General features: G+C 37.0%; 1 protein-coding gene across 1 annotated transcript in view; it reads right to left on the bottom strand.

The window, feature by feature from the left end:
- Positions 1–16,395, bottom strand: part of GPR158 (G protein-coupled receptor 158) — a 425,355-nt gene that overhangs the window by 72,405 nt on the left and 336,555 nt on the right. The window contains exon 6 of the mRNA XM_020978227.2: positions 2,752–2,861. Within this exon, the coding sequence (XP_020833886.1) occupies positions 2,752–2,861 (110 nt within the window). The remainder of the gene's footprint in view (positions 1–2,751; positions 2,862–16,395) is intronic.

Here is a 16,395-nt window from a genome sequence, read left to right as displayed (position 1 = left end):
AAATGGCATTACTTTTTATTAGATTGCCTACCAGGTTTTGTTCAAGCTCTGCAAAGACTGCCCTTGGAAAAGAGATCTATAGATATCATTCTCTCTTTAATAATCACCATTAACTCCCCTATTGGCCAAATTCTCTTCCCAAGCAGAAAATGCCTATTTTATGTTTCTTATGTGTTCACCACCCATACTACAGAATCACAGCAATTTAATTTTCTGTGGCAAGAAATCAAAAAAACCTTAAAGAATTGGGAGGAGAAAATAAGAGAAAGAATAGGAAGGCAAAGTAGAATCCAAGGGCGTAAGGCGATCTGGAGTAGATAGGATGGATGATTTCCAGGCAGGCAAAATGAAAACCATTAATAATAATCTGAAACAAATCCTAGTAACTAAGTTCACATATAAAAAGAGGTAGGAGGTTCAATATTCTAAGGGTTCTTATTATCTCTTCTCCAAAATAAGTTCTGGTCATTCTTAAAGAAAACTATACTAATCACAAGAAGAGATAAGTAACACTGTATGTGTGTATATGTATGTGTATGTGTATGTGTATATATATATATATATATATATATATATATATATATATATATATATAGTGTGTGTATACACAAACATACATACATATATACATATGTATATATAGAAATACACACACACACACACACATATATATGTATATATATTCTGAAATCCAGGATGGACTGTTACATGGACCATATATAAATAAGTTACTGAACTATCACAGAAATTCATTAGCTCAAATCAAAATGGAAGAAAATATCAACACTCAAAATCTAAAATACTGACTTACTTAAGTTTTCTCTATAGGAATAATGGTATTTGTTTACACTGGAAAAGCATGAACAGTATGTTCTTTTCATGGTTTCCATTAAGTGACTCATTGTAAAGATAAGCACAGAAGATGAAAACAAGATTTAATGTTCAAGGATAAACATAAAAGGCTGGTAAAATCCTATTAGAATAGGATTGATACTCAAAACAAAGTCTGGTGAAGTAAGCTAAGAGCCTCCAAAAAAGGATATTCCTATGTTGGCCTCCCAGCACAATATGTAGAACTGCTATAGCAAACTCAGGGAGGGCATGGATCAGAGCTGCCTCACAGGATGGGCAGTCATGGATGGATAATAATTAATTAGAGTGCTACAGTTGGAATGAAACAACATTGATAAGATCCCAAATTCATTGTATCTACTACTGATAACTACTGATAACCTGAAAACATGACCAGGATTCATTAGAGGACTAGAGATTACGCCCAACTATGATGGGTGAAATTAACTAATGATGTTTAGCCAAGAAAGCAAAAAAAGTAAAAAATAAGAGAGTGGGGACAAGACAGATCCCTGTATTTGAAGGGATGTCATGTGTAAGAGGATTTAAACTTCACTGTTTGGCCAGCAAACTAAGAACAAGGAGAAAATGTTAAAGGGCAGATTTTGGCTCAATATAAGGAAAAGGCTTCTAACAATTACATGAGTTCCAAAGTAGAATAATGTGATATATGAGGTAGTATGAAAGTATATATGAAATGCATAGCTTTAACTTAGATATATCTTTAAAAGATCAGTCAGCAAACATTTATTAAGCACCTACTATGTGCCAGGAACTATGCTAAGTGCTAGGGATACAAAAAGAGGCAAAAGACAGTTCTTGTCCTTGAGGAGCTCACAAATCATGGAATCCTTTTGCAGAATGTTGTTGCTTGGTCAAACTGCTTCTGTAATTTCACTACATATTCTTGGCAGAAAAGAATAAAGGATCTAACCTAGGCAAACATTTTTAGAATTTTACCTTTACTAAAGTTATCAAGGTGAAAACAATAATCCAAAAAGTCTATGAAGATTATAAATTTAAATGTTCTTTTTTACCTTGTATTTAAAAAAAATCAATCAGCAAAAATAAGTTTGTGTGTTCTTCCAATGTAAAAATAAAATTGCTTTTGCACACTTGAGGAATAAATTTCCTTATTACCTAGGTTAGCTTGTACAGAGGTGAAATTGGTTTAACTGGAATAGAGTTTTGTTTCAGGGTGATGAAATCCTCCTTGCAGTGACCAGAGTTACTGCATCTCATTGTATAGTCATCTATCTGCCCACCCACAATCAGTACCATATCTCTTTCTCTAATCCCCTATGAAGACAAAGACTAGACTGCCCCCTTTCCTAGCACTCATGATTGGACTTATCCCTGAACTATTACCATCCCTCCCCTTGAAATTATTTTGTTTTTGTTTAAAAAAAAAATCCCAGTTATGGATCTGCCTTTCTGTGAGCTCTTCTCTTCTAGTTCCATAATATAGCACAGTGCAAAAGAAAGCCCAGAATTCAGAACAAGAGGACACAGATTTGAATTCTAACTCTGATACTTGTGACCTATATGACTCTGGTCAAGTTAATTTCCATTTCTGTACCCCAGTTTCCTAATTTGTAAAATGAGGGGACTGGACTAGATGACTCTAGCGTGTCATATCTTAATTATAGATGCATCATTTTAGTAAATATCGACACCAAAATTCCTGTCTAGGGAGACGATTTTTGCTGTATTCTGTTGTTATTTTCATTAGAAAAGCTTAAAGCAAATATATTGATTTAAATGAAAACAAAACCAAGTTTAGTTGTTTAAATTCATGAAACTATAATATTTAGGTGGCAAAATCAGCTTTCCAATGCATACTGAATAATGCATTGGGATCCTCCCACAGCACAGGAAAGTAAGAAAAAATTTAAATACCTGTGAAGCTTGAGAGTCACAGTTCCATAAACAGTAGCAAAACCCAGAAGACGAACCCATCTCAGAAGGATGCAGCGAAATGTGCTTGGCTCAAAATATAAAATGATAACCTATGAGAAAAAGAGACAAAGAAACAGACCTTTAAGATGAATTTGTAATGGAAGAAAAAAGCTGATGGTCTGGACACAGGAATCAATCAGCCATGACATAACGTATTAGATGAGATTCAGCAATTACAATCAATAGTACTTTAAGCTCAAATCTTATATGCAGCTATCAAGATAATTTCTTTCAAGCATCATTTTGATCATTCACTCCCTTGTTCAAGAAGCTGTAGTGGCTTCTTATTGCCTATGAGTTCACATCTAAGCCCCCAAGTTTAGCAAAGGTCTTCCATCAAATCTCTGGAGCAGGAGGACCTGAACTAGACTTTGAGTCTGGAGAGATACATGTCCAAATCCTGCCTTTTACTGTTATTATTTATGTGTCTAGGGACAAGTCACTTAGCCTCTAGGCCTCAGTTTTCTCATCTTAAAAATGGGAATAATAATAATGATAATAATTAATAATAATAATTCCATTGCCTGGAATGTTGGCATTTAATAAATGCTTATTGCTTGCTTGCTTAATTGTCTCATAGGGTAGTAATGATGATGAAATGAGATAATATTATGTGAAGTTCTTTCCAACCTTAAAACATGATACAGATGTCAGCTATAATTGTTATCATCTGTATATGTGTGAGACAGACATACAGAGTGGGAGAGACAGAGAAGAGACAGAGACAGAGAGATCATTATGTGCCTACCACTGTGCTCAGTTCTATAAATAAATACTCAAGGATATATAACTTTATTAGTTTGGGTACACCATCTACCAAATACCAATAGATCATAACATGCCTATAACTTGGTAAGGGATCTTTGAGATTTGTCATGACTACATTGTAATGAGCCCCTTTCAGGCTATTTGGAATTTACTTAGACAATAGACTTAGAGTTTATTATCAGTCCTATGCTAGGTGCTGTAAGAGATACAAATTAAGTTGAAGGCATAGTTCTTACCTTCAAAATAATTTCAGTCTAACTGAAAAGACAAGTTATATGTATTATCCAGGAAAACTTTTATAAAGCAACACAAAAGTTGTGGACTGACTAAAGGGTACTGTGTGCAATATATACAAAATGTCCTCATAATAGTTGAAGGGTCACAGAATTGGGAAACTATCCTGAGGAAACTATCTCTCTCTCTCTCTCTCTCTCTCTCTCTCTCTCTCTCTCTCTCTCTCTCTCTCTCTCTCTCTCTTTTTCTCTTTCTTTGTGTCTCTCAATATAGATGTAGAAATAGATATGTTTATATTAATATATCTGTATTTACATCTACATATATCTTTATATCTATATCTATCTGTATTTACCTATATCAATATCTACATGTTGTGTCTGTATGTTATCAATCTTAAAGTCAGAAGGACCTAAGTTCAGTCCTTGCTTCTGAAATATACTAGTTGTGTGACCATAGGAAAGTCATTTAACTACTTAGTGTCCCAAGAAATTCTGTAATATAAACTTCAGAGGAGTTGCTGATCTGCAGCAATGGAGGTAGATTCCATACCTCTCAACCACTTTTTAAAAAAAATGTTGAAAAGACAAGTTTTCTTTTAATTAAAAAAAAATTTAGTAGTGCTTTAGCAGAGGGCACATTTGAAAGAGAGAGAAGTTCCTCCCCATTCACTTCTTAGATTCTTGACATGTTTCTACCACTTTCCCCACTCAGATTCTTTTTTTTTAAATTACATTTTTACAAAAATTACTTTATAAACATCTATGGATTACTCTCATTCTATGAGAGGTGTGTTGTAACAATGTATAACCCATGTCCTAATACTCATTGTTATGGGACTGTCTCCATATTGGTGGAGATCAATGTCCTATGTCCATGGGAAGGGTTTGGTTGAGAGGAAGGGAGGAGAGATTTCTTTGGGTTCTTTGGTCTCCAATTTTTTCAGGTTCTTCTGGCTTCCAGGTTTAAGAGAGGAGACAGACAATTCTAACTTTTGGGAAGAAGGCAACATGAGAAGAGCTGGAAATCTTCCCTATGTCCCTATCCCCAGCTTGCTACGCTTAAAGACTTCAGGGAATTTACCCTTTGGGTGAGATCTGGGACTCTCTTGTTTGAGTTGATATACCTTGCTCCCAGTGGGAGAGCTCTTTCACTCTGTATTGCCTAGAGTATATACATACATACATGCACACACATACACACACACAAATATTTTCATATGTATACTTTCTCTGATTTTTCTATTTTTTGTATATATGAGTAAAATCTGGATATTAATATTCACAATGTGTATCCATTAAGATACTATTATTTGGTGGGAAGGAAGTCAAGCCTTGCATATAGAACTTGGGGTTCTCCCTTTCTCCATTAAAAAACAGTAATTAGTAATTAGCTTGAACCTTAAAATTATATCCCTTAGATGAGTAATATTTAAGGAGCAAAGAGATAGAATCCTATCCCACTACCTTCTCTCTGAAGAGTGCAGAGTGACCAGCCTGTCTGGCCCCAACCTCTAACCTCCTTCTCTAGCAGGAATTGAAGTCTGCCTTGGAGAGATCTCCATATTGGTTCAGCCTGCATCTGCAAGCCATACATGGTATCTCATGCAATATATTGAGAAATAGCCTTGTTACGGAAATAAAACAAACAAAACTAACAATGCAGTAATCTCATCTCAAATGTAACATTTCACATCTGTAGGACCCCTCACCTCTCTACTCTTAATTGATTTTTTCCCCACTTTTTATTTATTTATTTTTTATTATCCACATTTTAAAAAAATGTTTTTAGTTTTCAACATTTACTTCCACAAGATTTTCAGTTCCAAATTTTCACCCCATCTCATCTCTCCCCCCACACCAAGGTGGCATGCATTCTGAAAATCCCTTCCCCTAGTCTGCCCTCCCTTCTATCTCTCCCCCCCCTTCTCTTATCCCCTTTCCCTTCTACTTTCCTGTAGGGCAGGATAGATTTCTATACCCAATTTCCTATATTTCTTCTTTCCCAGTTGCATGTGAAAACATTTTTTTAAACATGTGTTTTTAAAACTTTGGGTTCCAAATTTTCTCCCTTCTTCCCTCCCCACCCACCCTCATTGAAAAGGCAAGCAACTCAATATAGGTTATACATGTGCAGTTACGCAAAACACTTCCATAGTAGTCACGTTGTGAAAAACTAACTCTAAAGAATTCATGACCAAACAGGAGATAGAGAATATTATGAAAAGCAAAATGGATAATTTTGATTACATTAAATTGAAAAGTTTTTGCACAAACAAAGCCAATGCAACTAAGATTAGAAGGAAGGTAGAAAATTGGGAAAGAATTTTTACAACCAGTCTCTATGATAAAGGCCTCATTTCTAAAATATATAGAGAATTAAGACAAATTTATAAGAACACAAGCCATTCCCCAATTGATAAATGGTCAAAGGATATGAATAGACAGTTCTCAGATGAAGAAATTAAAGCCATCTATAGTCATATGAAAAAATGCTCTAAATAGTTACTGATTAGAGAAATGCAAATCAAAACAACCACATCACACCTATCAGATTGGCCAACATGACAAAACAGGAAAATGATAAATGTTGGAGAGGATGTGGAAAAATTGGAACACTAATGCATTGTTGGTGGAGTTGTGAAATGATTCAACCATTTTGGAGAACAATTTGGAACTATGCCCAAAGGGCTACAAAAACGTGCATACCCTTTGATCTAGCAATAGCACTTCTAGGGCTATATCCCAAAGAGATCAAACAAATGAGAAAAGGACCCACATGTACAAAAAAATTCATAGCATCTCTTTTTGTGGTGGCAAAGAATTGGAAATTGAGAGGATGCCCATCAATTGGGGAATGGCTGAGCAAGTTGTGGTATATGAATGTAATGGAATACTATTGTGCTATAAGAAATGACGAACAGGCTGACTTCAGAAAAACCTGTAAAGACTTATATGTTCTGATGCTGAGTGAAGTGAGCAGAACCAAGAGGACTTTGTGCACAATAACAGCCATGTTATGCAATGAGTAATTTTGGTAAACTGAACCCTTCTCAGCATTATGAGGATCTAAGACATCTCCAGAGGCCTCAGGATGGAAAATGCTGTCCACAGCCAAAGAAAGAACTATGGAAGTCGAATTGCTATCACTTATTTTTACCTTCTGTTGAGTTTTGTTTCATCTTTATGATGGTTCCTCCTATTGGTTTTAATTTTTACTTACAACTTCACTAATGTGAAAATATGTTTAATGGGTATGTAAATGTAAAGCCTATATCAGATTGTGTGCCATCTTGGGGAGGGTGGTGGGGAGCAAGGGGGAGAAAAATTTGCAACTCAAAAGTATATGGAAGTGATTGTTGATAAATCAAAATAAATTAAACCCCCCCCCCAAAAACCCTTAACTCTCTTTCCCTTACTCCTATCCCATCCTCCCCCATTTATTCTATTTTTTCTTTCAACCCTGTCCCTCCTCAGAAGTGTTTGCTTCTGATTGCCCCCTTTCCCAATCTGCCTTCTTCTCTATCATTCCCCTGCTCTCTTGCCCCCTTCTCCCCCTATTTTCCTGTAGGGTAAGACAGATTTCCATCCACTTGAGTCTGTATGTTATTCCCTCCTTAAGCCAAATCCTATGAGAATAAGATTCACTCATTCCCTCTCACCTTCCCATTTCCCCTCCACTGTAAAAGCCTTTTCTTTTCTGTTTTTTTGTGAGATAATTTATCCCAATCTACCTCTCCCTTTCTCGTTCTCCTAGCATAATCCTCTCTCACCCCTTAATTTTATTCTTCAGATATGACCCCTTCATCTTCAACTCACCCTGTGCCCTCTATCTATCCATCTGTCTGTCTGTCTATCTATCTATCTACCTATCTATCTATATCTATATCTACATACATACATATAATCTTTTCTCTCCAACTACCCTAATACTGACAAAGGTCTCATGAATTATAAATACCATCTTTCCATGCAGGAATGTAAACGGTTCAACCTTAATAAGTCTCTTATGATTTCTCTTTCCTGTTTACCTCTTCATGTTCCACTGGAGTCCTGTATTTGAAAGTCAAATTTTCTATTCAGCTCTGGTCTTTTTATCAAGAATGCTTGAAAGTCCTCTATTTCACTGAATATCCAATTTTTTCCCCTGAAGGATTAAACTCAGTTTTGCTGGGTAGGTGATTCTAGGTTATAATCCCATCTCCTTTGTCCTCCCGAATATTATATTCCATGCTCTGTGGTCCCTTAAGTCAGAAGCTGCTAAATCTTGTGTTATCCTGACTGTGTTTCCACAATACTTGAATTGTTCCTTTCTGGCTGCTTGCAATATTTTCTCCTTGACCTGGGAACTCTAGAATTTGGTTACAATATTCCTAGGAGTTTTCCTTTGGGGATCTCTTTCAGGAGATCAGTGGATTCTTTCCATTTCTATTTTGCCCTGTGGTTCTAAAATATCAGGGCAGTTTTCCTTGATAGTTTATTGAAAGATGATGTCTAGGCTCTTTTTTGATCACGGCTTTCAGGTAGTCTAATAGTTTTTAAATACTCTCTCCTGGATCTGTTTTCCACATCAGTTGTTTTTCCAATGAGATACTTCACATTGTTTTCTAATTTTTCATTCTTTTGGATTTGTTTTACAGTGTCTTGATTTCTCATAAAGTCACTAGCTTCCAATTGCTCCATTCTAATTTTTAAGGAAGTATTTTTTTCAGTAAGCTTTTAGACTTTCTTTTCCATTTGGCCAATTTTTCTTTTGGGGGCATTTTTCTCCTCATTGGCTTGTTGGACCTCTTTTGCCATTTGGGTTAGGCTATTTTTTAAGGTGTTATTTTCTTCAGTATTTTTTGGGTCTCCTTTAGCAAGCTGTTGATTTGTTTTTCATGATTTTCTGGCATCACTCAGTTTTTCCTCTACTTCTCTTGCTTGCTTCTCACAATCCTTTCTGAGATCTTCCATGGCCTGGGACCAATTCATATTTTTCTTGGAGGCTTTGGATGTAGGGGCTTTGACTTTGTTGTCTTCTTTTGCTTGTATGCTTTGATCTTCTTTGTCACCAAAGTAAGATTCTGTGGTCTGACTCTTTTTTACATTGGTTGCTCATGATTCTTGCAAGAGATTCCTGCCTCAGCACTGTCAAAGAGATCTCTGCGAACCCCCTCTGATCAGCCACTTGATTCCCCCTCAGTCTGTGGGCCGGAAGTTCAGGAGGCAGCCACTGCTCTGGGGCCACGCTTGGGAAATGAGGCTGAGACCTAGCTTCTCTCTCACTGCAGAAACAGACTTTTCCCACTGACCTTCTAAGTTGTGTTTGGTGTTCGTGGGTGGAGAAGTCTGGAAACTGCCACAGCTGCCTGTGATTCAGTCCTCTGAGGCCCGCTTCAGGTTCACTGTGGCCTGCCTTGCCTGCGTGCCCACACCAAACTGCATTCCTCTTCCAGCCCAGTGCGATATATCTTTCTGATCAACCGTCCAGGTTGTTTTGGGCTGGAAATTTGTTTCATTCTGTCTTTTTGTGGGCTCTGCTGCTTCAGAATTTGTTTAGAGCCATTTTTTATGGGTATTTGGAGGGGTTTGGGGGACAGCTCAAACAGCTCAAAGTCACTGCTTTCACTCTGCCATCTTGGCTCTGCCTTCTTTTAATTGCTTTTTGATGAACAGAAATGTATTTCTCTTTTCTTCCCTACCCTCCACCCCTGTTCAGATCCTTATACCTTCAGCAATTATGTCACATTTTCCCTATTCAACTCAACTTCTTCACCACTCTCTAGCCAGTGAGGTTTGTTCCTATCTATGGTTTGATACATCTGGAAAGTCTTCTGCTAGTTAGCTCTCTGGTTCTAGATTTGCCTTCCCTAGAAAGCCTTCCCAACTGATCCCTGTCCATGTAACTTGCCCTCAGGCTATTTACATACAGTTTAAGAATAGCTAGAGCCCTCCCTATAGTTTTATGTTACTTTGCAGGTATTCCCTGGACATTTTGTGTATAGTAGGTATGTCATGTCTCCCAAATTTTTTGAAGACAAAAGCAGTACCTTCATTTTCACTGTGTCCCCTTACAGTAGGTAATGCTGTATCCATCAAGCAGTCAGCATTTAATAGATGTTCCTTGGTTAAATAAATGTTGAACAAAAGCCCCTGGTTAGTTTGATAGCAATGCTTTGAGTTGGAAACAACTGAAAAATGACTCAACAAAAAAAAATTTCCCCAATTCTATTTTATTTATCTCAATATATATACTCCTGATATTAAAACAATTCAAAAATAATTGTCAGCCCTTTAGTAGAGAGAGTGTATTTTCTGCTATGCCAACTTCTAGACTCCTCTGCTGAGGATTCAATCTCTGGCCACTCCCCTGCCCTAGGGGAAATATGTACACAGGATATTTGCAAGGGGAAGTGGGTGTAGGCATGTGACACTAGTTATTTTATGGACAGCTAGGTGGCATAATGGATAGAGTGTCAGGCCTCAAATCAGGAAGACTAATCTTCCAGATTTTAAATCTGGCTTCAGACACTTACTAGCTGTGTGACTCTGGGCCAGTCACTTAACCTTGTTTGCATCAGTTTCCTCATCTGAGGTTGGAGAAGGAAATGCCTTTGCTAAAAAAACTCCAAATGGAATCACAAAGAGTTGAACACAACAGAAATGACTTGACAACAAAAAGTTATTTTACAGATGAAGCTATTCCATTGAATACAAGGACACTCCCTGAATGACATTCCTAGTAATTCTATTGTATATCATTTTCCCTTAATTTGTCTAGAGATAGTCTATCAAAGCTGTTGGCATTGTACAACAGAGTGTACAAGAGTGGAGGGGAAAGACTTGGGAAACTTACAGGTAGAGCTCACAAAAGAAGATAAAAGACTAGGCTCTGAGCATAAGAAACTGACAATCACTCCATTAACAAGCATTTATTAAGCACCTGCCCAAAGTTGCCTTTGTGTATTCCTCTTTCTGTCTCAGTTCTCTTATCTGTAAAGTGGGAATAATGATGGCACTTATCTCTCAGGATTGTTGTGAGGATTTAATAAAGTAACACAAGCGAAGTGTTTTATAAACCTTAAAGTGCTCTTTAAAGGCTAATTAACATTATATTAATATATTGCATAATACATAAATCTATACAATAGGTCATATTAATCTGTGTGATCTATTAGTTATATTACATATTACTTTTACATTATGTTACATTAATCATATTATACTATACTATATTGCATTTATTGCATTTTAATATATTTTGTTATATTTTATGTTAATCATATATCAATTACCTAAATTAATATATGCTATAACATTATTACATAATCATTTTGTTGTTGTTGAGTTATTTAGTTGTGTCTGACCCTTTGTGACTGCATGGACTAAACTGCTTGTGGGGTTTTCTTGGCAAAGGTTTGCCATTTCCTTCTCCAGTGGATTAAGTCAAACAGAGGTTAATTGATTTGTCCAGAGTCATACAGCTAGCAAGTGTCTGAGGCCAGAACATCACTGTTATTATTCCTCAAAAGGAATATAAGCTCCTAGAGGGCAAGGCGGAATTGTCTTAGCCTTCTTTTTATCCCCTCTAATACCTTGCACAATGATGTGGCCCCATAAGTATTTTTAAGAAATAATTTAGATTGACACTTACTAGCTGTGGACACTTACTAACTGCATGACCTTCGGCAAGTCACTTAACTCCAATTGCCTCAAAAAAAAAAGTTAAAAAGAAATAATTTATATTTTAATTAATTCAATAAAGGGAAAGTTATTTGTATGAATACCTTGGATTTGAGGGTCATTATTTGGGATCATCCTATGAGGGTCTAACTACTCAGCTAGTATAGGTTCATTGTCACTTTGAGGCCACAAAAGTAGCTTTCAGGGGAAAGAAAAAAAATATTTGTCTTTCAAACTCATTACATTGGATGACAGAGTTGGAACAACTTTGTGAAGCTTTGCAAAAAGTTAAATGAGAGGCAGGGAAGAATTGAGGAGAAAAGGACAGAAAAGGAAGAAGGAGGAATGAGTAGGAGGGGAAAGGAGGGAATGAACAGGAGAAATGAGTAGGAGAAGTGACTAGGAGGAGACAGCAGAAGAAAATATCTACAAAGAGGAAAGAAGGATGAAGGGAATCCCATATCTAATTGATTTTATATACTATAACTCTTTCACTGAGCGAGGTGTGTGTGTGTACATACACCCACATACACACACAAAGGACTGGATTCAAAAGATACACCTTCATTTGCTCTTTCAACACTAAACAGCAATAACAGCTACAAGGATATAACAAACTGGGAGCTCGAGAATGCACATTCAGGGTTCCTAAGTGTGGAAGAAAAATAAAGGTGTAAAATATTTGTGTTGTTAAAGAAGAAATCCTGGAAGGTGGGGAAAGGGAGAGACAGAGTTGGAAAGGGGCAAAGACATACAGAGAGACAGATGGAGACAGACAGAGAGAGACTAAGAGAGTGGGTAGGAGGAAGAGAGATACAGACAGAGAAAGGCTCATGCACTAGAGAAGGAATAAATTCCCCAAGTGTTGATAACACTACAACCATGAATTCTTTCCTTCAAGAGCTGATAAATCACCTACTAGGAACTTCAAATATATCTAGGTTCTGCACCATTAGCTCTGAAAGTGAGATTTCAGAGTTAAAGACTAATGTGTCTGTCTGTATAGAATTTTAATGTTAGATTGAAACACACATGCACTATGTGAGCACATCTATATATGCATGTATGTGTATGTGTGTGTATATATATATATATATATATATATATGAGCAAATGAGCCTCAACTTTAATAGTAGAAGTAGAGCTAGCAGACTTAAATTTCAGACAAATTTTGGCATGGATAAAATTAAATCAATAGCTACCCTTTCATGCCCTTGCTCTAAATTTTAGATTTCTCCCCAGGATAAGTCTGAACTTTTCACCCAGTTATAAAACTGCAGTGTTTTTAGTCAGCTTTTGAATTCTACTTTGATACTGAGCACAACCACTGGGGAAAGAAAGAAAACCCAGAAGCAAAGGACCATTAGGCTTCTGAAACAACAGTGAAATAAAGAAACTTTCTCAATAGAGCAATATATTGTTCTAGTAGAGACACAGGGCTAGAGACATGAAATTAAATGGCGTTATCACTCATTGGCAAGGAAGGAAAATGCTCTGAGTGCTTCAAGATGAGGGATGCCTAGAAAGAAAAGTGTCCAGGGGCTCAGTGCATCCCCAAGTTATTTTGTTTGTGTTGTTTTTCATTTAATTCTGCTCTTTGAAGGAGTCAGGCAGAGAGTTTGTGGAATGGAGCTTGACAAACAGCTCTACTTTCTTAATCATTCCTCAAGTGATGTGCCTCTTCTAATGAAACTGGTTGTGAATTGAGCCACTTTTACATTGTTGAAGTGAAATGAAGGAGTTGTTACATGTCCCTAGTTTTCTGTCAGAAGGTCATTTTATTTATGTAAGACATACTGGGCAAAGGGATTGGCCTGGAATGAGCCAGGGGCACTTAATAGTTCCCTCTTGTGAAATGGCATTTGTTGGATGGATTCTTAACGAATAAGGCTTTGAAAGCCCTCTAGTTCTTTAGGATTTGGGGGTCTTAAGGGTGATATATCTAGGGCTGGAAGCAACCTCAGAGACGATATAGTCCAACCTCTTCAATTTACAAATGATGGCCTCTGGACATGTAGTTATTTAAAGCTGGAGAAGAAAGTGATTTGAAGTGACACAGCTATAAAAACCCCTTCACTCCTTGCTGAACCAAGGAGCTGGACCTTTCCAAGAAGTGACATCTTCTAGTTCACCCTCCTTACTTTGACTCTCCCATGTGGCAAATGGTGTGTTCTGTTTCTAGATTCCCATTAGCCAGATAGGAAGATGGACTGTTCTTTCACCTGCTACTCTACTGCAGGTCCATGTGGAATGTGGATTCAATGAAACAAGCTTTCATCTATCCCTGTGACTGTATTTCCACCTTGCATTCTTGTTTTTGGACTAATGATCCAATAGGCAACATCAATGTGGATGTCTTGAGGCTTTGCAGACCTTGTTAGTTCAAGAGGTTCAGAGATCCTGAGACCACTGAGTGAAATTGATGGGCATCAAAGGGACTTTCCTCATCAGAGAAGAAATCACTAGTAATAAGACCATTGGCCCCAGCCTTGACCATTTTTTATCAGCAGCCTGGTTTGAATAGCACAGAGCCAAGGGGAAATATAAAACATATAATCAGCTATCCTGCAAATTGGTTTATGTTCTGTTGAAGTTTAAGTATTGACTTCCCAGTTTACAATACAATTGGTTATGTATAAGTCCTTGTAAGTTACTTATAAGCATACTTATAAGTTATATGTATATATATATATTTATATATATAATGTTATAATACTTCTAAGTTAGATTTCTGAATCCTATTTCAAATTGTTCTTCCAAATTCATGCCACATCTTTTCTGTTTTACACTTCTTTTGTGTGTAGACATAAAATACTTGTAAAATTCCTGATTCATATTGTACAATGAGAATCTTTTAGCTCCCCACTTTGGAGAAACAATAGATATGAGCCAAAACTCAAATCTTCAGCATTTTTATCTCTGGGACTCCAATGGAGGCGGTGGACTTAATGAACTGAAGTATGTGAGGAAAAGGACCTAGCTCCATCTCATTGTAGAACAGGATCCCTCAGATCTAAATACAGTCTGGGCTGTATGCCTGGGTCCAGAATATATGGGGCCCTTACAAAGAGGGAGTGGATGTCCTACCCACCCCTGTGGACTCAGCCCTGGCTCATTACAGCTTGGGAAGCATCAGAGGCAGGATTTGACCTAGGTTCTTTGACTCTAGTTCCAGTGCTCTTTCTGCCATACCACTTTTAGAGCATCAGAGGAATAATAATAATTATTATCATAATTATAATAATAGTTTACATTTATATAGCATTTAACATATGTCAGTCACTGTGCTAAACACTTTACAATTATCTCATTTTATCCTCACAACAACTCTGGGAGGTAGGTGCTACTATTATCTTCGTTTTACATATGAGGAAACTGAGGCACACAGGTCACACAGCTAGTGTGATCTGAGGCCAAATATGAACTCAGGTCTTCCTGACCCCAGATGTGGCACTCTATCTATTGTGTCACTTAGCTGTTCCCTCTCTACAAAGGGAGGGGTGGAGGACACAGTTCCTGAGGGCCTGAGAAAAGGCATAGGACATGACAAGCAATTTAAAAGGAATGAAAAGGACAAGATTTTATCTTTACTATTTAAAAAAAAAATTGTCAACATGTTACCTCTCCTGAAAATTTGTTACATTCAAATGGAATGAGTGCTCAAGATTAAGGGGTGGGAAAGAAAGAGAATCCCTTCAAGCCTGTGTCATACGCATTTTCAGTAGAATAAAGGGAAAAATGTAAAGCCAGGCATAAAAAAAAAAGGTTTCTATTCCCAAACCATTGTATGACCTTAGACAAGTCACTTAATCTCTTTGAGATTCAATTTACTATTTCCAAAATGAAAAAGATTATATCATTTGACCTCTAAGGTTGTTTCTAGGTCTAAATTTCTATGAATCTCTTCTATTACTGAGGTTGGTGTAGCATCCATTGAAATAAGGGGAATGGACTGAAGAACACAAAGCACATTCAGCCTCCTGGCAGCAGAAGCAAAGCTATTACTATCCTTGTGATAGAGAAGGAAGCAGGGACTCCCCTTTCAAATCTATGAGAAATACTCAGTTACCTCTCACTCCCCAAAGCCAGTGGAAATAAGCAATAGGAGAAGGAATTCCATCCTTTCCATATCCTTGTTACAACTTGCACAACTCTGGATCATTATCTTAACTCTCTCAGTACATTCTTGAACCTAACTCATAACCATCTTCTCCATCTCCCATCCTTTGCCCTTATCATTGGGGATAAACATTTGTGCATTTTCATGACCACTCTAAGGAAAACTAAAATCTAAGAACCCTAGATACTGCAGGAAAGAAAAAAGAAAATAAAAAAACAAACTCCATGATGCAGATTAATTACTTAAAATCTCTAATGAAGAGATAGTTGTTCAAGGTCCTAGCACCAAACACCATGGTTATCTTGCTATAAAGATGTCCCTGTCCCTCCCCTGCCAATAATGAAACATTTATTAAAAGTCTACTAGGCACAAATCACTTGACTAGATATATATGATCCTAGATTGGTCATGGAAGCACTTATTACGTATCTATTTATTATCATATATCAAGAGCTTGAACGGACTTCAGAGGTCATTTAAGTCTAAACTCCTCACTTTACATATATGGAAGCTGAGGCCTAGAAAGGTTAAAGTTATTGAAAAAGTTTCTAAATCCAATTCCTCCATTTTGTATTCCCCCATTGTCTCCTCAAGCTCTTGAATTCTTGGCATCACATTACTTTAACAACTCTCTCAAAGGCCACCAGGGTCCTCTGAATTGCCAAATCAAAGGATCATAGGAGAGCCTTAGAGAAACTTAGAGATCAGCTCCTCTAAAAGCCCCTTATTTTATGGACTGAGAAACAGGTCAAGGGAACTAAAATGACTTGCCCAGCATCATATGGACAAGAAGCACAG

This window comes from Phascolarctos cinereus, unplaced genomic scaffold (assembly GCF_003287225.1).
Source record: "Phascolarctos cinereus isolate Bilbo 61053 unplaced genomic scaffold, phaCin_HiC Scaffold_1;HRSCAF=81, whole genome shotgun sequence".
NCBI lineage: Eukaryota > Metazoa > Chordata > Mammalia > Diprotodontia > Phascolarctidae > Phascolarctos > Phascolarctos cinereus.
The sequence above is the reverse complement of the archived record's forward strand: the minus strand, read 5'-3'. Positions and strand labels throughout refer to the sequence as shown.